We start from the raw sequence: 26123 nt of genomic DNA on the forward strand, positions 1-26123 counted from the left end.
TGCATTTTGCTTCTTGTGATGTGAAGCCTAATCTCCATAATGATTTTTAAATATACCCCTATCTTGTGAAAACACTGGGATTTCCCATGCTATTTATAGACCCTTCACTTCCGGTGACCAGTACTGCACTGCAAGTCTGCTAACCCCACATGCCATTCTGAGGATTGTGAGCTGACATATGTAGAATCATGCTGATATATAGTCATCTGCAGGTTAAAGTTAAGGTAAAGTCCAGAGAAGCCATTGAATATTGTGAAATTAGCATAGAAGCCTATGGGAAGTGGAATTAGTGGTTTTTAGCCTTAAGCTGAAGCCATGGCAAAATGAAAAGTTTCTTGAAATAGCTTTAAACTACTTGAAGATCTTGTTAACTTTGCCATGAGAGGAATACACTACAAAAATCCTTCAAAATATGCATTTTTTTAAGTTATAGGTCCAAATTATGGAAAATTGGTCTTTTTGGCTGATTTTTATGTCCTATCTTGTAAAAAGTGTAGAAAATTTAGTAAAAATATCAAATATTAAACTTTGAGGGCTATATTTACCTAAATATGGTAGTAATAAGCACTTGAAATCAAGTTTTGTGTAGATTTGAGCAAAAATTAGGTTAGAAATGAGGAAAAACTCACTTTCATTACTGCGGTTAAGGCCATATAAGCATTCCCCTATGGCAACATGGAAAATCCATTATTGAGGACTTTTTTTGCTTTAGGTGCCCTTTACTGGTCATGTTTTAATGTGAAAACACTGTATTTACAAATTTAAAGCCAAATATATCACCTTTTGTGAAAATTTAAAGATTTAGGATTTTTGACATGTGATCAAGAAAAAGGGGGAGGCAAGTCAGAAATAAATTTTTAAAAATAGACCAATTTCTCAGAAAATGATTACTTTTAAAACTATTTCTTCATTAATATTGTTAAAAAACAAGTTGTGATTGATATTTTTTATTTGAAAAGTCAGAAAAAGTTCTTTGCAAATATTTAATGCATTTCAGTATGGTAGAATATTTTCACTTTTTTGCTCGCACAACTTGGTTACCCTATATTTAAAAATCAAATATTTAAAAAAGTGCTTGTCACATTTCACTGAAACTTTGCAAATGCATTCAGTATGTGTGTAGGAAGATACCTGTATAGTTATTTATTTTTTCTAAGACAAAAAGTGACTGTTTAGGTTACAGACCACCAATTCAACCAATGAGCATTCGGAAAGTACGCAAAAATAGTCCTACGCAGAAATTACCCCTGTTCCTCATAGTGCTGTGAAAAAAGTTCTCATCTTATTTAAAAAATTTAAACAGTTTCTGAAAGGAAAAACATTTCTGTACATTTTATAGGTGCATTTTGCTTCTTGTGATGTGAAGCCTAATCTCCATAATGATTTTTAAATATACCCCTATCTTGTGAAAACACTGGGATTTCCCATGCTATTTATAGACCCTTCACTTCCGGTGACCAGTACTGCACTGCAAGTCTGCTAACCCCACATGCCATTCTGAGGATTGTGAGCTGACATATGTAGAATCATGCTGATATATAGTCATCTGCAGGTTAAAGTTAAGGTAAAGTCCAGAGAAGCCATTGAATATTGTGAAATTAGCATAGAAGCCTATGGGAAGTGGAATTAGTGGTTTTTAGCCTTTATTATTAAAAATATTCTATGCCACTGATTTTTGCTTATATAGGGTCCCGAATAAAGTATATGACCTATATAGTCAATATAATGAGCCCCTGCCTCTGAATCGGATACTGAGTAAATTGAATGTTCAATGCTTCAATGCTAACCGATCATTACATTTTAATGTAAATTTCTCGTTCTCATACAAGCAAAAACACACGTAGAACACGTGTATGCTATTTAGAGGTACATTATGAAGCTATATAAACACGGCACTGGTCAGCAGCGTAATATGGAGTAGTAATTTATAATTATGCAAATCATATGCGAATGTAAAGTACTAAAATTACGAGTGCAGGATGTCGCTAACAATATTACCGACTTAAAAACATTACACGAAAAATATAAAAAATGTTGGCATGAACAATTATTTAGAGCCGTTATCCAAACCAAGATCATGACAATAAACAAAGAACCTATACATACTTAAAACATATTTTCATTTTGAAAATTATTTAGAACTAAGAGATTATAAAGTAAAAGACGAAAATTAATAACAGAATTTAGAATCAGTAACCACGATCTTGAAATAATAAAGGGGTGGTATATAGGTCTTCTGGCTTACCAAACTATATTCTTTTGAAACTGAAGATGAAATCCACTTTTCTTTAAATGTAATAAACTTGTTCATATTAAAAAAAAAATTTAAACATTATAAACATCAAAATTTTAAAAATTTCAAGCTTTAAAATATTAAAGACAAATTCTTCAGATGACCACTTTATTTTAGATTAGTTATATTCCCTACTAACAAAATTAAATGAAGAGAAAAAAACTTATTAGAAGTTTCATCAAATTTAACTATTGATAATTTTAGTTCCTTTGCTGTGGTATATCATTTTTGGATATTGCATGCTTGTACTATAAAATGTTGTATGGTTGTGTGTTTTCGTTAAAAGAAAATCACAGGTCTTTACTTTTATCGAATGAAGTTATTCCGAAAGGTAAGGGCAAGGTCATTATTTTGACCAATGGCAATGGTAATAAGCTTTGCACTGCGGACTGGCGATTGGCGGCAACCTCAAAGTCGAAAATCAAGCTAAACTTATCAAAAAAATACTGTCACAATTTTAAATAATGATCGAATTGCCATTTCACACATTAAACTACTAACCGGAGACTCATATGCATCAGAGTATTTACATGGAAGCATATTTTTTGCTTAGTTTTTCCACACGATGAATGACTGTCTTGGGTCTTTGTTTACCTCGTTAACATGCTTGCCAAATTAAAGGAATTTGTCCGGAGATATGACCAAGAACGCTCGGCATGATGGAAGCAAAAAGAGTAAGAATCAATCGGATCCCGTGAAGTAAATTTATAAGAGTAATCAAGGGAACCAAGGTTATAGCGGTAATCAAAAGAATGTAATCCAGGGACACAGACCATAAGGAGTTTCCTTTTGTCAAAATGTGTGAAATCACATTTGTTTGTATTGAGATTGGTACTACCCGATATGCTCCTGAAGAAACTCAAGTTTATGATAAAATGAGAAATGTTAAAGAATGGCCACAACTAAATATATCTTGCATAGGTACTTCCTGTCGCCTTTCTTGCAACGTGGATTTGTCTATCTTTTAGTGACATTGTATGAAAAATGTTGAGCAAATGCAATGTTCCAAAATCTTCAAATACAATGAGAATAGATATGGTGAATTTGTCAAGAGACAACCTGGATGAAAACTGTTAGCCAAAGGCCACACATGGGTCCTCAGTGAACGATGAGAAAGTCCTCACATCACAGTGCAGGCTGCAGATGTCCATTTTATATTTACATGTAGCTGTTATAAATTCTTAATTTGTTTGTTATTGAGTCTGCTATTTGCATTTTAACAAGTTTTATGCATTTTATAGGGGTGAAGGGAAAATATGGTTATGACTGGCCAGTAACTCATTTGTTTTTTCTTAAGTGTCTTTTGGCTATTGGCAGTGTTAAGACCCAAATATGATCATGTTCAATTCTAACCAATGATTTGTACATGTAAATTGGTGGATGAGGTTTTTATTCGGAGCAGTTGGATAGTGGTTTAATGTCGTGTAGTATGACTTGCAAGCTTTGAGTCTGGATAATCCTTCAACTGATGGAACTGTTGATACTTTCTTAGTCATGTTAGGTATATCTACCCTGTACCAAGCTTATTGTACTGTTAAAATTCTTATGGTACCATGTTTTGTATTATAACAAATGTTTTCTTTATTTTTTTTACAGAGGCAAGTCCAAGAGGGAAACGAAAACTTGAGTTTATTGATAAAAAGAAAGCAAGAACCCCATTGAGTGGTAAACTTATATTTCTGGACGTCAAAGTATTGAAAGCGAAGAAAAGACTTGAAGATGATATTAAAAGACTTGGAGCAGTAAGTCCATGTCTGTTGTAGGAAAATTTCTTCTACAGAATGTGCCTAATGAGTTTTAGAAAATTGATGACCATGAGACATTTCATACATTTCTAATTGAAAAATTCTCAAATAAACAAAAGCACTGAAAAGACTCAGTGTAGTCATGTATATATATTTTTTTAATGTCCTATTTATAACTTGTTAAAGAAAAAGGTCTTTATTGCCTTTTTAAGAGAAAAAAAAATCTTCTACCTCAGTACCTATTTACCCACATCTAACTAAGGAAATGGCTGGCTAAATTTTTTTAAAGAATGGCTTTAAAATAGTTAAGAACATATATTTCTAACATGGTATCCATGTTTCAACGTCACATTTTGTTATATTAAACATAAGCTGCAAATAAATTCTATCAACCATACAAGTTTCATTAACCTGATTCACTTAGGAAAAATATTGTTATCAGTTCAGATAACAGGGGCTGCCAAACCTTGTCTGTGCTATAATTTGAAAAGTATATGGCAGATTCTTTTCAAATTTGGATAAGTTGTTTCACGTGAAAAATTAAAGGTCAGGTTGGTATCAAAGACCCATTTGATTTCAGGACTTTTTTTTTTTTTATTATTTTCATTTGCTGTGATGTTAAATATTGTGACCTGGTACATTGTACTTTAATTTAGCTGTAATTCTTAACTTTGTTTCCTTAGCTTAATGTGACTGTTATGTTATTTTTTAAAGAAAAAATTAAATCAGTGAGTTTATACAATTATTTAAAATACCTGTTTTGAATGATATTATTCAAATTAATTTTTCTTTGATTTTACTTTCAAGCACACACATGAAGAATTTGCTTTTAAGTCATATTTAAATGATCAAAAAAAAACATTGTTTTTATTTAACATGTTACATGTATTAGCAGTGTATACACTTTACTCCATATATATAATTACTAATTATAAAGTAATAACTAAAATTCATACTAAGTTGCCGATAGCCCAACAAGTCTAGAGTCAAGTTTCTCTAATTGAGTCTTAACTATGAGGCTACTATTCAAACATGAATCAAAATCAGTGCCTCCTCCCAATCCTCCTCTAAATACATAATAATTCTATGTTGTTATCTAACATGTTACATGTATTAGCAGTTTATTGGAACTTTGAATTCTGCAAAATGAGTTACACATATTTTAGAAAACAAGACTAAACATGGGTATCATAGTGAAATCAATACCATATTGGTCCATTAAATATGAGCATCAGCTTATTATAATTGTATTTGTTTATTTTTCTTTGTTTTAATTCCATTGTTCCTTGATTTAGGTTGTAGAACCATTTCTAAGTAAAGATATCAATTATTTGATTACATCAAATCCACCAGCAAAGCCAGTGGGAAGCGATAATGGATCTGCTGGCAGTCCATCGGTGTCAACGCCCAGTCCATTTAACATGGGCCCATCACCTGTTGCTACTGAAGGAGTACAGAAGTCCAATCCTAATGTAAGGAACTTGTTTAATGCTATGCTATCATGGTGGTGAACAATTATTACACGTTTGCATACAAGTTCGGTGGTGTATTAGGATTTTTTATGATTAAATTTTCATAAGAGGTGGTGTCAGATCATCATAAAACTTTGTTATAAGTATTTCAGAACATTACCCTTAAAAACGAGACAGTGATTTTTGGATGGACATTACACCCTCACTGAATGAATCACCCCATGCATCTGCCATTCTGTATTACTGCAATAACATTGACCCCAATGGATAGATTAATTTCAAATTTGGTGTGTGGCTTTATTTAGATGGGGCATGTATGCTGTTACTGATTTTGGTAGCTGTCTGATATCAGGGTCCTCTTTCATGGGACTCCTATTTGAAATCAGAAATAATTTTTCTCTGGTTTTTAGCAGAATTCTGCTAATTGAAATCCGGATTTCACCGTTACGATTTTTTTTTACTGTTTATTTTTTATTTTACCAACTTTCACTTTGTTTGATGTCCTTGTAAAGTCATCCCTGTGAAATGAGGGAGTTGGCATACCACAGCAAAACGTGTAATTTCATGTTATGAAATTATTGCTATTATTTCACTTGTTGTACAAAAAATAAAATTCAAAAACACTTGAATGAAAATTAATCATTACAGAAGAAAGCATCTTTGTGTTCTTATTATTAGTTTTAAACTGTTTTAAAAATTTAAGTAGGACTAAGGAGGTGTATATCATATGCTTGAACTCTTTATTGTGGGTGTATATCAGTGCCAAATCTAGACTTGTTGTCATTTTTGGCTTATTCTATGTACAGAAACTTCTCCCTGTTAAAGACAAGTTTTTGCATGTTTTTCTGGCTCTTATATGACACAACAAACTACAAAGGAAACTAGTTTGAAAAAAATTATTAAAAAAGTACTTTATTTCAAGATGGTAAAGTAAGTATAGAGTTAATCTTCCCAGAGGGCCTCACACAATTCAAACCACAGAGGCGATCAACAATGTTGCAAATGGATATATAATACACAAGTGCATGCAAAGTTTTCATTTAATCTGACAGATAAAGCATATTTGTTAACTTGCTTGCAAGCAACCACATGATGTAATAGGAAACTTTATTTCATGGATAATTTATTAAATCAGTTCCATATTTTATTTTGTTAACATAGGTTTACAGAGGAAAAGCTATTTATCACAAAGCAAAGATAAATGCTCAGGTAATTCTTAAACTTTAAAAAAGTGTTAGGCAAAAAAATAATATGTCTGTTTTTTGCTAACATACCTACCCTATTTTTTATGCTTACTCAAAGCATTTTATGCCCTTTTTGGCTCAAGTGCTGTTTTAAAAATTCTTGATTCTTCCCCTGTTAACTCAATGTAGAAGTTTATTAATTTCTCTAACCTACCTACCTACCCCATTTTTTTCTTGATGGTAGCAGGAAACAAAAGCATTATATTTTTTTGGCTTTCTGTTAGTTCATCCATCAAAATTACAAAAAAGATAATTGTTGGATGGATAAATAGCTATTACCTTACGTCAGGTGCGTTATATGAAAAATTCATTAAGAATCATGTATCATCAGTTTGAATAATGTCATTTACCTTGTGCATAATATTTACAATGAAAAGTATTGAGTATTTTTTGTTAAAATAACATGTGCAGTGTATAATTATACTTGGTAAATAAGGTATTACAGTAAATATCAATTTCACATGTTCAATCACTGTCATTTTTGTATGAAACTGATTTATGTCAAAAAATATTCTTTGGTATGATTAACATCACGAAATACAGTGAATACCATTATGGGTTCTATGTATTACTACATGTATCTATCATGTAACTTTTTTACAGAGCAACCAAAATAACACAGTGGTTGATAATGCACAGAGATTAGGAGTGAAGATCGTTGGACTTGATGGTTAGTAACACCCCCTAACTTTGATCATTATTAACCCCTCAAACCCCCACAATGAGGGTTAGTAATATTCCCCCCTCCCCCATCCGCATTGAAAACTGGCAGTTTATAGTAATCGTGGTTTCCATTCATCAGCCCACACTTCTTTCATCTTTTCAATGTTCCCTGCAGCTACTTATCACATGATCCACTTCATATTTTGAGAACGCTTTATATAGATGTGTCATATGGTGGGAATAAATTCAGACTCGAGTGACATCAACTTCCTGACTTCCTTGACAATGTTAGGATAATTCATGTTTTACCATTCACATTTCATTACGGAACGTGGAAATTTGTCGTGCGCCACAAGTTCTTTTAAAGTTAAATTAATCTCAATTGATAATTTGATCTTCATGTTTCATATCAGAACAGTTAATTCTCCGTTTCAACGGAACATTTCTTAAGCTTAAGACAAGTTCGTACCGACAGCTACAGCCTACAGTACATGTCAATAAAGTTTTAACTTTCATTCTTTATTTGTCAGTAATAATTTTTTTTACATGTAAATTGATACTCTTAGTCAACTTATATCAAGAGTCTGGATATTTTGAACAAGAAATCATTAAGGATTAAATGGGATCCGAAAAAAAAACAACAAAATGAAAATTCCTACAGGATGTCACTGCCTGAAATATTCTATTCCAGAGCTGCTATAAAAAAGAACATAGTTAATAGGACAATGCAATGCAAGAAGCTTTGCTTTGTGCAATCATATATTAATTTTGCTGTTATAAATTTGGTAAGGGGTAGAGGTATAGATTAGAAATTCAATTTCATGAATATACAATACAGTCAATCATTCAGTCAGAAGGCTGATTTCATTTTGTACCAAATATTTAGTTACTTACATATCTAACATTTATCCCAAAAGAAAAGGAATATATGAAAATGCTTGTTTTTATTGTGTGCATGTAACATACATGTATAACACGTATACTTTTAAAAATCATTAGTAAATTAGTAAATGATGCTGCACACATTCACTTCTCCCTGTTCATCCCCACTTTTCCCTAGTGTCTTTCTGAAAGAGAAGTCACTTCTCCCTGTTTTTCTCAAGTAGCTTGAGCCCTGGACTTGTCAAGAATTTAATTACTTACTACTATAAAAACAACTGTGGCTTGTAATTATTTATTTCAACATTTATTGAAGTTATGGAAACAAATAGGTTTACTCATTGTAATTAAAGAATGTTAGAGATGCTGCTGTCATAAATCAGCCTGACTTATAAGTGGGTCAAGGCTAGGGTCCAGAAATTTTTGACTGAAAAGAGGATCCAACTTGCAGATTGACTTATACTCGAGTATATATGGTAATCACATATTTCTGTTGTTTACTTATAATCTTTCTGCATTGAAATTATTTTCTAATTATTCTATGTTAATGATATTTTTTGTTGCAAAAATGAATACTTTGACCATTGTCTATACAGTAACTAGAAACAAAGCAGATCCTTTTCAAATTTGGATTTATTGTTTCATGTCTCAAAAAATGAAGGCATATTTTGATTTGAACAAATATTGCTTTTGTTGTTTCCAAGTAGAGGCCAATTGTGTTACAAAAATAGGGGCTTTGACTATTGTCATGTTCGAGTTGCAACTAATTAATCATTGAAAAAAACTCGTACTGCAAAATTGACTGTGGCCAAATTTGTGGATTCACCACATTGTCAGCAGCTTTAGCTACAATCGGAGATGGCATTTGATGGAAGGACTTTTACAGTAGGCTTGATCAATTATATTGTAATTAAACAAATAAATGTATTTAATTTATTTCATTGCTTTAAAGCAATTCGTTTATAGCGTTCAATTTGCATGTTCATCCTCAATTTCATCTCAATTATTTTGGGGGATATGTCAAATAGCAAAAATACAACAACCTAATTCACTTATCTAATTTCAATGCCGGGAAGAGCTGGTTTACTGTATATTTGACAGTCTTTTGTTATAATAAATAAATCTAAAGACCGATATTGCAAGGTTTTGTTTTACAATACCTACATGAAAATACATTTTGTTGAATGGTCATGAGGGAGTTCAGTTGATTTATTACCCCTGATTACCAACTATTTATCTGAGGCAACGCTGAAAATAGTAGTTGGTATTGTGGGGTAATAGATTTACTGTTTTCCAAATGAACAGTAGACAAGTATTATACTGAATCATAATGATGCCTTCATAATAATCCAGTAACTAACAGTGTGACCAAGACTGTTGACTTTGTCTGATCTGGCAGTTTTTGGTTTTAATACTTTTTAAGGATAAACCCAGTGAACATCTGAACCTCAATAAGCCAATGAGAATTCCAGGTACATATTGATTTTTGTTTGGTCACTTACAATTCAGATATGGCCGGTCAAAAATTAAAATTGAAAAAAAAAACAGAGAGCCAAAGAAAATGGGTTTGGGGAACTCTTGTGACAATGGGAATGTTTGGGGAACTCCTGTGACAATGGGAACGTTAAGGGAACTCCTGTGACAATGGGAATGTTTGGGGGAACTCCTGTGACAATGGAAATGTTTGGGAAACTCCTGTGACAATGGGAATGTTAAGGGAACTCCTGTGACAGTAGGAATGTTTGGCGAACTCCTGTGACAATGGGAATGTTAAGGGAACTCGTGACAATGGGAATGTTTGGGGAACTCCTGTGACAGTAGGAATGTTTGGCGAACTCCTGTGACAATGGGAATGTTAAGGGAACTCTTGTGACAATGGGAATGTTTGGGGAACTCCTGTGACAATGGGAATGTTAAGGGAACTCTTGTGACAATGGGAATGTTTGGGGAACATCAGTATTGGTGTCCAATACAATTAATACTAGTGACTAAATTGTCTTCCAAAGTTAGACTTTAGTAGGTTTACCTTTTACTTTAGTTGAACATGACCATTGGACTTGTGAATCTTTTCTTTTTTTTTTAAAGAAATTTTTACATATTGTATTTGTGATATTCCAAAGAGACTATAGAGATGAAAAGGGTTTATAAGTAACATTAAAAGAAGTCACATTGCCTTCTAATTCTCAATATTTTACTGCAACAAAAATATACAATATTTCATCAATGTTTCTGTTGTGTTATAGCTGCTCAGAAATGGATACAGAAAGAAATTATGAAGTTACCACAACCAGATCAAAAGGTATAATGCAGTGAAATAATGAATATATAATGGAACATTTATACCTGAATAATTTATCTATATAAATAGAATGCCATCTGACTGTATTATACTGCAAATGGGGATCTGAAGAGATCTTTTCAAGTAACTGGTGAAAGAGGCAAAATCTGAAAGGTTCTGCATTAAACAACTACCTCTTTCACATCATGGTTATCTAGTGGTTACATGCTCGAGTTGGAGGATGTGGGTTTGATCCTTGGCCAAACCATACCAGAGAATTAAAGATATCTAGTCACTACTCCTTCACCTGCCATGTGGCAAATAGGAGTTTAGTAATAACTTGATGGCTCTAGAGCAAGTGTCCGAACATTTTGACAGCCCATGCCGGACATTTATCAAACTTCGGCAGAAGTTTGTGTCAGTCTTTTATATGCTCAGATGTAAATCAAATGAAACAAACTTTTTGATGTAGTTATTTTAAGATAAATATTGGAAATTGTGTTATTTTATCACATACTCTTTGTTTTTTACAAAATATCAGAGCGAGTGAACAAATTCAGTTTCGACCACACATGGATGTTCTAATATGTAAACAAAACATTGTATTTCTCGGACTCTTTCATCACATAGGCAAACAGCCAAAAACTTCCGAGTCATGAAAAAAATGATTATTTATAAAAATAAATGGCAAACACATTTTGTTTATTGATTTAAATGGTCTGTTGACTTCAGTCTTGAAATGATTCAATTAATGATTTAATAATTACAAACTAAAAAAACTTATGACATATGTACGTTTAATTTTTCAGCATGAGAAAAAGGAAACATCTTCAACCAACAAGAGGTCTCTTCAAGGTATTTTTATGATAAATATATAATATCAGTAAAGACTTTCCTCGTCTTCCATTGAGGGAGCACATTTATTACTTGTGTTACATGAAAATGGTAGTTTTTTTGTAAAAGATGCAGAACACAGTTTATTACAGGTAGTTGAAATAGACCAGTTCCAATTTCAATACTAATTTAGGTAGGCTAGTGAGTAATTTAAACAGTTCTTTAGGTAGAAATCTACCTTACATTATACCAATGTGTCCTACTTAACTACCACATAACATCTGTGTGATTTTTGACACTGTCTTTTAAGTTTGAATAGCTGTCAATTATGATGAAGGATTGCTAATTTAAAGGTTAAGGTCATCATAATTGACAGTTGTTCAAAACTGAAAGAATTTAAATTACTCACTAGCCTACCTATTTGTATTGAAATTGGAACTGGTCTATTTCAACTAGCTGTAAAATGTCTCATTTCTGTCATAATTTAGTCAATAATATTTACATAAGTACATTTGTGAATCAGACTTAAAGAATTTCACTATCAAACTCTGAGACAGAAGTTAAGATGAATTACGGTTAGCTTCAAAATTTATTGTGTAAATGTACAGAACATCAAAAAATAAGTTTGACAGCTCAGCAATTTTCAATATTTTATGTCTCCATATACATGTATAGAAAAAAGTTGTTTTTCCTTGATGAAATAAATTGTATTATTACTTATTAGTGAAGAAATTGAAAGGACCTTTTGTGAAGTTTGAAGATGGTAGTCTACAATACAGGGCAGTATATCAACACATTGAGACATGGCCGCACATAAACATTGACACACCAAAGGGAACTTGTCCATTTGATGGAACTAGAGTTGGCAAAGATGAGGAATCAATGGGCGATAGACAGGATAAGATTGGGATTGCTAAAGCTGAGACCAATTCAGATGGAGAGGAGCATGGTGATAGTCACACCCCAGCTAAAGGGTAAATTACTGGCAGTTTTTATAGTCTTTAAACGTTTCAACTTTCCTGGTGTGGACAATTAATTGTCTCTGTCAAAATCAAGCAATGGGTGATACATGGTATGAAAAAAAACACACCATCTTGAAAGTTTAAATTAATTATTTGCATGATCAGAATCAAGAAAAAATGACAGTATTTTCCATATCACATTGGTAAATTTATTATTTATTATTTCACTAAAATGCATTGAAAAATAAGAATTTCAAGGGCAAACCCTCCCAAATTCGAGGGTCAAAGTTTTAAAGCATTTTACTTTGCCTGTTGTCAACCCCGGCAACAGTAGAAATATTTAATATTGATTTCTATCAATCTTGGTCTGATTATATGTGTGGGCACTTATTTTAGAAACACATGCTACATTGTATATGCTTCTTAGAAGTCTACCCATTAAATCATTTTCAGAAAGTGTAAGAAGTCTGACAGTATTATTGGTCCAGTAAGGATTATGACGGCAGGGGAAATAAGGAGACGTGCAGAGCGGAAAAAGTTGATGGAGAAGAAACGTGGATACTGTGAATGTTGTATGGTTAAATATGAGAATATTGATATGGTTAGTTAATCTGACCCACAAATCCATGAAAATTTGTAGTTTTTAAACATCCATCATACCATCGTATTTTCTGTCATTTAATAGTTAAATGTATTACTCTGGTGTGTTTAAAGATTTAGGAAAAGAGTCAAAGAATGAAGTTTGTACAAGATTAAAATACATATAGCTCGAAATATAAGCACTTTTTCTTGAAATTGTGAATTTTTTTTTATATATTATCTCCCTTTTGTTCATGCCAGCACCTCTCACCCAGAAAACTTCAGTATGCTCTATGTATTAGTACCTAATACAAATGATGAATTAAATCTAACAAGAAATACTGAAAACCAAAAATAGGAAGCAAAATCCACAACGGAGAAATTCTACAAAGGGCAATATAAGAATGAAGCCTCAGAATATTTATTATTAAGGATGTTGGTTACTCTCTTTAAGAATAACAAGGATTTCAATGTGAAATCGTTTCAAGATCTTTTGTGCTAGAACAATATTTGTAGAAAAAAATTTTGGGTCAGTGTGCTTGTTTTTAAGATATAAGCATTTGAAAATTTGAAAGGGATTTCGCTTTTTTCATAAGATTTTGTTTTAGTAGGTTTTATCTGCTAAAAAACCACCCAAAAAAAGTAACAAGGGTTTCATAAAAACTTGCCAACTAACATTTTAAAGGTGGAAAGAAAAGTGGGAGTCACTGGGCAAAAAATATCAAAGCTATGAAATAGATAAAACCAGAGGGATCTGAGAATCTGACAAAAAAGGCTTAACATAGTGAACATCCTTAATCCAATGAAATTTTTTTTTATTTTCCAGCACATTAGAGATGAACAACACAGAAATTTTGTTAAGAACAAGAGGAACTATGAATGCCTTGATGTGCTGATAAAGACTGGTACTAACTGTAATACTGCAAAGTTTCTCCAGAGGACTCTCAATCAACATTTGAGGAAAGGAAAAACTTCATGGTATAATTACTGATCTTAGTTTTTAGGCCCTGCAACTAAAAGTCTGGAATATATTGTTTAATCCTTGTCCATCCGTCCCAATTTTTTTTCTGTATTATAACTTAAAAACGCTTAAACTTAGAGAAAGTGCATATATTCATAGTGGGAAGCTCCCTTTAATGTTTTTGTTAACTTCAATTTTTTTTGTTTTTACGGTGTTAAAATTTCGGTGTTAAAATTTATTCATAAAGAAAAAATAATCAAGGGAACCAAGGTTATAGCGGTAATCAAAAGAATATAATCCAGGGACAAAGACCAGACATGGAAAACAGACATACACAACAAACTTAAAGTAACTAAAATAATACATACAAAGTAACAAAAGCAAATGAGCAACTTGGACTCCACTAAAAACTGGGAGCTAGGGAGGGTAATCGTCCCCTGCTTTTCTAGAAACAACCACCAACTTGCTCATAAAAGGTCAATCCAGGGTAGATGAAAGAGGAAAGGGTGGTGTTTTCCAGTTTTTGCACAATAACAAAATACTTTCACCAGGTCTCACTAACCACTTCCGGATCAAATGGCCACCCCACTACGTAGTACCAAAAACACACTGAACCTAGACATATGCATTGTAAGTGCATTATTTGTGTGTATTATGATTAAAAGTAGTCAAAAAAAAGCTGAGAATGTGTACTTTAAATTCATATATGTAATTAACTACAAAAGTGTATGAATATTGTTTACATGTGTGAGTAATTTGCCTCCATGCTGTCAGTTAGCAGAACAGGTAAAAATGCGGATTTTCATTATTATTTATGCTAGTAAATTTTGTGAAGAATTTCTACAATCATTGTACCATTAGCATAATGATTTTGGAAGCCTTATTTTCCAAGCTTTGCAACGGTATGCAACTTTAAGATGTCATTTGTCCTGGGAATTCACAGTGAAACTTTGAAAATTACTTTTTTAACATGGAAAGTAATGGAAACGTTAGAAGTGGTTAGTGAGACCCCAACTGACAAAGCTTGGAAAGGTGTGTCTACTATGGGAAGCTCCCTTTATCTACTATGGAAAGCTCCCTTTATCTACTATGGGAAGCTCCCTTTATCTACTATGGGAAGCTCCCTTTATCTACTATGAAAGGTGTGTCTACTATGGGAAGCTCCCTTTTTCTATTATGGAAAGCTCCCTTTATTTACTATGGGAAGCTCCCTTTGTCGACTACGGGAAGCTCCCTTTTTCTACTCTGGAAAGGTGTGTCTACTATGGGAAGCTCCCTTTTTCTACTCTGGAAAGGTGTGTCTACTATGGGAAGCTCCCTTTGTCTACTATGGGAAGCCCCCTTTATGTACTATGGGAAATTCCCTTTATCTAACTATGGAAAGGTGTGTCAACTATGGGAAGTTCCCTTTGTCTACTATGGGATGCTCCCTTATCTACTATGGGAAGCTCCCTTGATCTACTGTGGGACGCTCCCTTTCCTTCTGTGTCGTATTATCTACTGTGGGAAGCTCCCTTTCCTTCTGTGTCGTATTATCTACTGTGGGAAGCTCCCTTTCCTTTTCTGTCATATTATCTACTGTGGGAAGCTGCCTTACCTTCTGTGTCATACTATCTACTATGGGAAGCTCCCTTTCCTTTTTTGTAATATTAAATTGTTTTGTTTTTCGGTTGTTTTCCTATTTTTCATGTGTAGGGGCATCATCTGTGTCCTTTTGTTTCACCTTTTAGAATAAGATGACTGACCAATCTTGATACATGCATAAGGTTGTTGATCTGAGAAAACTAACAAAACTCCAGTCATGGTGTTACTCAGGTGGCTTGGTGAAGGCTGCTTTGTGCATGCTTACTTGTTTAAACAGTTAGTGTACAGTTCAGGAATCTAGTTGAATTATTTATGTATGAATATTGTTTACATGTGTGAGTAATTTGCCTCCATGCTGTCAGTTAGCAGAACAGGTAAAAATGCGGATTTTCAGTATTCTTTATGCAAGTAAATTTTGTGAAGAATTTCTACAATCATTGTACCATTAGCATAATGATTTTGGAAGCCTTATTTTCCAAGCTTTGCAACGGTATGCAACTTTAAGATGTCATTTGTCCTGGGAATTCACAGTGAAACTTTGAAAATTACTTTTTTAACATGGAAAGTAATGGAAACGTTAGAAGTGGTTAGTGAGACCCCAACTGACAAAGCTTGGAAAGGTGTGTCTACTATGGGAAGCTCCCTTTATCTACTATGGAAAGCTCCCTTTATCTACTATGGGAAGCTCCCTTTATCTACTATGAAAGGTGTGTCTACTATGGGAAGCTCCCTTTTTCTATTATGGAAAGCTCCCTTTATCTACTATGGGAAGCTCCCTTTGTCGACTATGGGAAGCTCCCTTTTTCTACTCTGGAAAGGTGTGTCTACTATGGGAAGCTCCCTTTGTCTACTATGGGAAGCCCCCTTTATCTACTATGGGAAATTCCCTTTATCTACTATGGAAAGGTGTGTCAACTATGGGAAGCTCCCTTTGTCTACTATGGGACGCTCCCTTATCTACTATGGGAAGCTCCCTTGATCTACTGTGGGACGCTCCCTTTCCTTCTGTGTCGTATTATCTACTGTGGAAAGCTCCCTTTCCTTCTGTGTCGTATTATCTACTGTGGGAAGCTCCCTTTCCTTTTCTGTCATATTATCTACTGTGGGAAGCTGCATTACCTTCTGTGTCATACTATCTACTATGGGAAGCTCCCTTTCCTTTTTTGTAATATTAAATTGTTTTGTTTTTCGGTTGTTTTCCTATTTTTCATGTGTAGGGGCATCATCTGTGTCCTTTTGTTTCACCTTTTAGAATAAGATGACTGACCAATCTTGATATATGCATATGGTTGTTGATCTGAGAAAACTCAACAAAACTCCAGTCATGGTGTTACTCAGGTGGCTTGGTGAAGGCTGCTTTGTGCATGCTTACTTGTTTAAACAGTTAGTGTACAGTTCAGGAACCTAGTTGAATTATTTAAACTCCCTTGGGCCTCCTGTTTGTAAATCTTTCCTGATAATTGTATTATTTAATAATGATATAAATTTCTGTATCTTGTTTTTTTTCTGTTTTCAGTGATGATGTTGATGTTGCCATACCAGAAAACAAACAGTGGACACCTCGTAAAACTGCAGCAGCAAAACTACTGGCAAAAACGAAACGTCACCAAAATGAAAGTAATAAACAAAAATCATTTGTGAAAAGTCCTAAGGAAAATACAAATGAAAATAGGTCAAATGATGGTCCAGCAAACAATGCAATGTCAAGAACAAAAAGTCCTTCAGCTAAAAGTGTAAATTTCTCTTCAAAAACTAAAAAAGTAGGTGGTTTATCTAGAATTGATTGTGACTCAGGGTCTGGTGCAGTTTTAATTACAGATCAGGATGAAAAACTTCAAGTCAACAGTCAAGTCCAAGTCAGGCTCTTAGAATTGAATATGAACTCTGCTGCTGTCCAAAGTAATCTTAAAGGTGATGCAGATCTTGTCTTTCAGAATAATAGGACAAATTGTAGAAATAAAAAACCTGAAAATTTTGCAAACTGTGAGGAGTGCAGTCAGGGAACACATAATCAGGAAAGAGCTTCAAGGAGTAAAAATATAAAAGCTAATGAGAGCATTCACAAAGAGAATATACCTCAGGCCTCCATAGATGTTGATGTATGCTGTGCTAAAGACATAATTCAAGGAGAAAACCTGAATGACAATGCCTGTCCAAAAAAGGTTGGAAACAAAGTAAAAGACTTCAATAAAGGATATACAGAACTTCCAAATTCAGAATGTGTTAAAAATGACTCTACTGAAGTTGACAATTTAAGAATAAAATCTGAAATTGCTCAGGGCAGTTTAATAAAATCTAAGCAATTAATGTCGCCAAGGAAACAAACAAAAAGTAAAAGTAAAGGTTCTAAAAGTAAACATCATAAATGTCAAGTAGAAAACATTGTAGAAGAAGCAGTCAAAAACCAACCTGAACATATGGACATAGATTACATACCACTTGGCTTCTCAAATCAGGGCCAAGTTAATGAAAAATCTACTGCTTTGAAGAAAAATACTAATGTGGTTGACACTGGTAAAGAAAACATTCAGACAATAGGTTATGACAACAATTCGTCATTAAAAGATGATATGAATATCACATCTTCAAATGCAAGAAATAAAGTTATGGAAAAAGTGAGAGATCTAGACATTCCTGTACAACTGAACCATGAAAAAAACACAGAAGAAAATGATGATTTTGATAATCACTATGTTCCAAAGATGTCTAAGTCAAAATATAAGGACCGTAACTTTTCTCCAAATAGAATTGACTGGGGAGAAGAAAATTTGGTGAAAACAAATGATGCTAAAGTAATTGTTAAACGTTGGTCACAGAAGTTAACTACAAACAGCTCCAAATGTTCAATTCAGGATAATAATCATAACACATCTAGGTCAATATCACATAACCACAAAATACCCGAAGATGATTTAGACTGTATGGAAACTGATTCAAATAACATTAAACATTCTGATTGTGGACAGAAGATAGATTTTGATAAGAAAAACAAGTGTCGGGAGGTCCTGAATAACTTGACAATAAAGTATTGTGATGAGTCTACAGTTTATATGAAATTATCTCGAGAAGAAGCAGTTAAGCTGAGTCCAAAAGGAAGTAACTCTGCCACCGGCAGAAAAAGCAAACCAAAAAACAAAAAGGTAAGTAAAAAGTACATGTAATATAACAAAAGTATTTATGCTTATCTGGGAAAAGAAATATTCTTAACAATGCTTATTAGACAGGTGCTACAGGAATGGTCTCAAAGAAACAAAAAAGAAAAAAATAACAATAAGCCATTTGTCCGACTTGTGACAAATTTTCCCACCTTAAAACAAGTTCCACTTTGTTGACCTCTTAAAATTACGTCTGTGATATTAGGTATCATTTTATGGTAAAACTTGAAGTTCAGCAAAATTTTGTATTTTGTGTAAATTTTCTCAGATGGACTAAATTATTGATTTTTTTTTTGCACACAGACAGGTGATGTATATGACTTTACAGATTCCAATAGTCCAGAAAGAAACAACTCCATGCAACAAAAGTTGAATCAGAAAAGCACACAAAGAGGTGTCAGTGAGGACTTACATAACTTACCTGAGATGAAGAAAGATGAATATGAACTTAGTAGTGATGTAAGCTTGATTGCCGCAGAATCTCCAAAACTGAACAGAAAAACTAGAACACCAAATTCAACCAAAAGAAACAAAGTTGTTGACACTCCTCAGAGTGGGTACAGTTCTACTCCACGATCAAATCCGCGTAAAATGTGGAGGGAAAGAAATTGGACTGAAAAGTGTTTAAATCCTTGTCCAGCTTCATCAAATTCAAGTGGTAAAAAGTTAGTTAAATTGAAATTACCTGTGAAAAGCCAAACTAATACTAAAGTTGTTAATGAAAAAGATACAGCGTCTAAAAACTCTCTCAGAAAAGACAGTGGTAACAGAAGGGACACTGGTACTAAACTGAGTCATGATGATTCTCAGGGAGGCAAATACAGTAAAGTTAAATCTTGTCATCAAAAAGATACAAAAAGTGTTTCTTCTAATGTAGCAGTCACTTCTATTAATAAAGAATTCTGTCAAGAAAGGGAGAACAAAAGAAAAAAAAATCATAAAAAACAAAAAATCTCAACTGTCACTAGTGTACAAAACAGCCATTGCTCAAGTCCAATACCCAAGTCATTAATGCAAACTTTGCAGAAAAGAAATTTATCCCATTCACCAAGTTCCAAGTTCTGTGCTAAAAATAAAACTGATGCAATACAACGATTAAGCCCAACCAAACCCTTCAAACAAATGAAAATGACTCAAAATGCCAGCCTAAAACAAACTACACCAAAGAAATCCATTGATAAACCTAGCAAAAGGAAATCTCCAAGAAAGGGAAAGTCCCCTGGTAGAAAATTATTCTGGCGATCGGTTAACTTTGGAAGTAAGAAATGCAAGAAAGTAAAATTAAATAAAAGTTGGTCATTGCTTAGTGACAGGAGCATGGGAAAATTATTAGAAAGTGACAGTGAAATGGATGACGATTGTTTTGAAGGATTTACCCAAGAGGAGATTTTAGCTGGAAGTAGTTTAGGTAGTGATGCATCTTATGTAGAAACTACAGAAATTGATCTTGATGAAAATTCTCGAGAAGAATGGGTTATGGATGTTGATATTGTGACTGAAAATGAAGACAGTAATCAGGGATTCAACATTCATGATCTGGTACCGGTGTTTAGCTCTCCTTGGAAACGTTCTGACTCCTCTTGGGATGATGCTTGTGAATCATACATTAAATCACAGGTATCAATCAATACTTCACATTCTAAAAGTATGCACGAGTGTTTCTCTAGTCCTTCAAAGATGATCCCTTCTCCAAGAAAAAGGAAAAGACTTGCCAGTGTCCAAGAGGCACAATCTCCAAGAACCCCAAAACACAGAAGGAAAAGAATAAGACTTGACCAGAATTGTATTGAAAGAGTTGACAAAGATATTGTATTTAATCATTTGAGTCCACAGAAATTGAATAGTTCTGTTATAGTGATATCATCTAGCCCTCTTAAAGCAGTAAACACATCTACACCATTCCGAGGTATATTTAACCTTGACAGAGAAGAGGAGGAAGTTGTTAAAAAGAAGTCGAAGTCTTCAAAAAATTCAAATAAGATGAAGTGTACTGTGACTGTCAGTAAGAGTGCTAAAACTTCAAAAGGCAAACCACAATCAAGACATTCTAAGTCCAGTGTGTAGTAGATTTTTATGAAGTAGGCTATTCAAATTTGTATTTGCAGTGTGTGAAATATTTTTATTCTTTTTGCTGAATTGGTGACTTTCATTTGCAGTTCACTAAAATAAAATTTTACTAGCCACCTTATTTTATGTTCACCAATTTAACAGTGAACAAGAACTTTCATGTTGGAAGAAATGTTTGTGGATGTGCTAGATAAATATACTCCTAAAGGTAAAAATACTAGTCAAGGTTTTATCACTTGGTGAGTGTTCAATGATAATCACTAGCAAAATAAAATTTTACTAACCTTTAGTGAGTTTGCCATTGGAGGTTTAACCTTTAGCAAGTTTGCTGTTGGAGGTTTAACCTTTGGTGAGTTTGCCATCAGAGGTTTAACCTTTGGTGAGCTTGCCATTGGAGGTTTAGCCATTGGCAAGCTTGCCATTTGAGGTTTAACCTTCGGCGAGCCTGCCATTGGAGGTTTAACCTTTGGTGAGTTTACCATCAGAGGTTTAACCTTTGGTGAGTTTGCTGTTGGAGGTTTCACACAGCTTCTGTTTTGTATTTTTATGTAAATTTTTTTATACTTTTAGATTAGTTGTCATGGTGATCAATAGCTATTTAAATTTGTATGTAGGTCCTCTGTGATCAGGTCTTTTTTTCCCTAATTCTTACGTGGCTAGATAATTGTGATATCACACCATTAATGATATGATAAGAGGAAGTGGTATAGAAAATGCCATTGTGATTGGTTGCTATGTGATTGTTTCATGAAACTTGATTGGTCAGAATCAACTTTGTGATGTTTGTTAGATTGTTCTCCTGTAAGAACAGAGACACTATCACAAGAATTTCTGCTATGACAGATACCAAATGTCAAGCAGTCAAATATTCCAACAGAACAGAGAAAAAGGTTTTATAATTCATGAAACTTAAATGTGAAAAAAAATGTCAACTCCCCGTTTGTTGCGATGTTGAAAATAATAGATTATGATTTTGCAATAAATACAACTTTAATTCATTATGAAACCTTTAAACAGTTTTCGCTTTTCAGACCTTGAAAATATTTGGTTATGAAGTTTTATGGCCATTCTTATATTTAAACACAAATTTTTGTCAGAGTCAGAATTGCAGTGATAAACTTGACTGATTTGAGCAGACATCATTTTTTTTTTCTGCTTTCTTCAAATCTGGATTTTACTGTTATGACCACTTCTTTTTTCTTCTATTACCTTGAGGTTTATATCTGTATACTCAAGGATTTCTATTAAAGTAAATGACATCCCTTTGTCCAGTTTTTGTAATCATTCAAAACATTTGCTCAAAAGGTAAGACTTCAGGAAAAGTTAACTTTAATTTTTTTTTAAGTCGGTGAAGTAATGAATTTTTATCAAATTTGTAATTATCACTTACAATATCAGCTTAAAATATTATACATGTTAAACCCTTTAATGATGTAGGCTACCTTAGTATGTACTCCTACAATGGGTTTTGTTTTCTTACTGATATTAGCTAGTTTATTTATTTGATATCAGAAGAGTTAATATAGGTCATCCTTAGTGAACGTTTATTGGTCTTCATTACATAATTATGCAGTAATTGTGGAAATGATTGCATTATTCTTAATCCAGAAATATCTGTGAAAATATACAACGTACGTCATGAAAATATACAACGTACGTCATCAAATGTTGTTTTTTATGTTAAGTTTATGTTTAATTTTTGACAACTTTGTTCCGAATTTTTTTTCTAGTGCAAAACTATTCAACACCATGAAACTGCCAAAATTTTTACACTTCACTCAGACAAAAAAAGTTTGCATGAATATGAAATTCATATGAACTTCGGATAAAATGAATGTGAATATTAATTGGATAATTAATTGGAAGGAGTGATAATCAAAATATGATCACGAGTGCCACACGAGTTAAATCTTAATGCGTTCTTGGCATGAATGATCATATTTTGGTTATTCATGATAACCAATTGATTATCCTATTTATTATATAGATTTCCTTGATTATTTGTTGCTATTTTCAACATAAATTTCAAATTTTGTGCACAGCGGATTGATTTCAAATTTTGTGAACGGCGGATTGATTTCAAAGTTGTGACGTTTTGACGGAAGAAAGTCTGAGAGTGACATTATGAAATTTATTTCAGAGTGTGAATTATCAAAATTTATTTCACTGGAAGCATTTGATAAAACACTGCTGTTTATATAATGATATGTTTTTCTCAATTTAAGTGATATTCATATGGAGATATATTTCTTGTGTATGTGATGATTGTGCAATTTTCTAATTTCACAAATTAATTGTGTTATAACTGAAGTGATAAAGTATATTAATATTACCTGTACATGTAGCTGTATTGGTAACAAATCAAATATTTTGCCTTTGCCCTTGTTGTATAGCATCATTTAAGTTCATAAGGCCAAATAAAAAAATATGTGTGGTTCCAATCAAGTCTTTGAATAAAACAGGGTTAGTAGGTCATAAAATGATTTTTTATTTTTTTTTTGGTAATTTTTTTTGACAACTTGCAATGTTGGCTTGAACCTGCAAGATAATTGCCCAAGAGTTCAATGATAACACCATCACAAACTGAAACATCAACAGGCATTAAATTTACTGCTCTCAGTTATCTCGTGGCCACAGCTGCAAGCAACTGCACAGCCACAGTCTGGAGAAGTTAAGAAAACAATTTTGGATTTCCCGAAGTGACTAGGGTCAATTTTTTTTTTCAATTTGGCAAAAAGTGTAATGTCTAAGGTGTAGGGTTGGTCATGGAACTGGAACCATACATATTTTTTGTTTGGCCTTAGCTAAGGTAAAGAATTTACAGAACAGATCTGACATCACAACTTCCTGGTTTAAAATGCCTATAAATGTACCTTGTCTTTTTGTTTTAAATGACACTGGTATTCTTTTAATAAGATTGTAAACAAAAATTTTAAGTGAATTTATTGTTTCTTCAGTTTTTAATTTTTATTTCTTTGACTTTCATTTATGAAATAATGTTTTGAATGAAAACTAAGTTTGGAGTTATTTTTCCTTAACCAATACAATACCATCTTCATTTGTTATGCTTTTGGCAAAATATAAAAACTGAATATTTTGATTTTTTCGGCAGATAAACATCATCTATGGTATTTTATGATGCTTTAAAAAAATAATAATAATAAGTCTTGGATTCTGCTACCATAAGAAAAAAATTGGGTTGATGGGTAGGGAAATTATTTTATTTTTCCAAAACATCTTACATCGAGTTAATGGGGAAACAATCTAGATTTTAACAGTGCTTGTGCCAAAATGGCCATAAAATGTTTAGGGTAAGCACAAAAGACTAGGGGTGTTAGGGTAGCAGGAAACATGCATTATATTTTTGGCCTAACACAAAATGTGATTTGCATATGTTCAGCAAATTTTTATATCATGAAATTTACATTGAAGTATATGATAATTCTATTTGAAACTAGTTATTTGTTACTTTTCCATTGTTAAATATGGAACCATGTTTTTCCCCCCATCTCTCTCTCTCTCTCTCTCTCTATCTCTTTCTTTCGCTCTTTGTACATGTATTTTACTTAGCTGTTAAAAGTATAAAAGTATACCTCATGTATTCTTTGAATTTATGTCAGTTGAATCACCCTGTGTCTTAGTGAACTAGATCACTGACTCCTATGAAATGAGTTATCTAGTTTTAAGTCATTGTTTCAGTTAGGGAGGTAGACCTAGGGTAAGGGACACAATTCTTACAAATCATTGGAATGTTTTAATTAACTATTTTACAACAATCTCATATAAGTGTCAGAGTAACTTGGACTGATTTCATTCTGTTTCAGATGAAAGCTTGAAAGTCTCTGGTGAAATTAAATATGATGCAAACATATCACTGATTTCAAGAGTTATGTCCCTTACCTTAGGTCTACCTCCTTAGATATAATTCTCAGTTGCCTCTTCCAAAACAAAAGAATGGAAGAGAAAGGCAACATACATGTATGTTACTTGCTTGATATTAACTATGTGGATAAGGCATGCAACTTAAAAAAAAAAAAAAATAGACGTTAATTTTTCACAATATTTTCAGGAAAAATATCCCTTAAGAAAGTTTCTTTGTCTCTTAAAAGGTTCTTAGTATGTGTAGAACTACTCTTTATATCCAGTGAATTTTCTTCAGTTATTGTCTCTCTTTATGGTATTGGCAGCTGTAGAAGAATCTCACTTCGGTCATTTCAGTGCTCAGATAATGCTAAGTTATAATTAGCATTAGATTTATTGAAAGATTTCTTGAGGTTAGAAACCCCCTTTTTTTTTGGTTCGAAAATTATCTTAATTATGTGCAAAAATAAGCAATTGACAGCCTTAAACCCCCTTTCTACATACCTGGATCTGAATCCCAATCTTTTGTACATATATTGACATTTGAAATCATTATTACAGCTACAAATATCTACATGTATGTAGTGCATTGGATTTTTATACACCCACTCAATGCATAGGTTGTATACCAGTATTGGAATCACCTTGTCTGTCCATCTGAATTTCAGAGCAATTACCGATGGCTACCAATGGATGGATTTATTTCATATTTGGTGTATGGCTTTTTAAGAATAGGGCTTATGTTGTAACTGATTTTAGGGCTATTCATTTCAACTTTGTGTTTCCTGGGACTCGGCCATGTGTATGGAATGAGAAAATTTAGTCACAAAAATCTCGGGTCTAAATGGATGAATTGATTTAAAATTTGATGTGTGGCTTAATATAGATGGGGCATATAGAGGTTTTGGGTGGTGTCTGTAAGAGTGGGGGTATACCTGACCTATGCTGTTGTCTGTTATTCTTATGTAACCATGCACTTCATTGTTTATTATGTGTAATTGTGTACTGTGAAGTCATTTTCTTGATAATTTAACATTGTTACTATGGCAACATGGGACCAGTGTTGAAGTGCAAGTTTTTGTGTGTATAAAATATCAAAACATAGTTCATTACTTTTTTACAAAATTATGTGAAATACATAACCATATGGAAGACATTTTTGAGTAAATGATCTATATACATATGTGTTAACAGGTTTCTACTGTTAGAACAACATTGTGTAATTCTCCCTGTGTACCTAGATTTATTTTAGTTTTAAATTCGATTTTTAACCCTACAGAAGATTTTCAACATTTTTTTTTGAAAAATTTTAAGTAAGCTTTAGTCCATGAATATTAAAAATAAGAAAAATTGATGTAGTAATTTCTGAATTCACATGATAATTTCTTTTAAATGTAATGAATTCATATGTGAATAAGATACTTCTGTTAAATCTGCTTCAATTTTTATGTCTCACAATGCGTAACGAGTTTCTCATTTCCTCTGTGAATTTTTTTTTTATCATGAAGTTTATATTGAAAAAATTGATTAACAAATTTTGTTTGAA

The 26123-nt window shown here is 32.9% G+C and overlaps 1 protein-coding gene across 1 annotated transcript; it reads left to right on the forward strand.

The window, feature by feature from the left end:
• Positions 1–2664: 2664 nt before the first annotated feature.
• Positions 2665–24999, forward strand: LOC148603900 (uncharacterized). Its single transcript, XM_088552322.1, has 12 exons — positions 2665–2967; positions 3890–4035; positions 5334–5510; positions 6672–6719; positions 7358–7424; positions 10540–10595; positions 11384–11429; positions 12133–12382; positions 12824–12971; positions 13776–13927; positions 17011–18634; positions 18953–24999. The coding sequence occupies exons 1-12, from the start codon at positions 2931–2933 to the stop codon at positions 20711–20713; spliced, it is 4512 nt and encodes a 1503-aa protein (XP_088408448.1). The 5' UTR covers positions 2665–2930; the 3' UTR covers positions 20714–24999.
• The last annotated feature ends 1124 nt before the right edge of the window (positions 25000–26123 follow it).

This window comes from Perna viridis, chromosome 11 (assembly GCF_037379345.1).
Source record: "Perna viridis isolate PV_CMFRI_1.1 ecotype Kerala chromosome 11, ASM3737934v1, whole genome shotgun sequence".
NCBI lineage: Eukaryota > Metazoa > Mollusca > Bivalvia > Mytilida > Mytilidae > Perna > Perna viridis.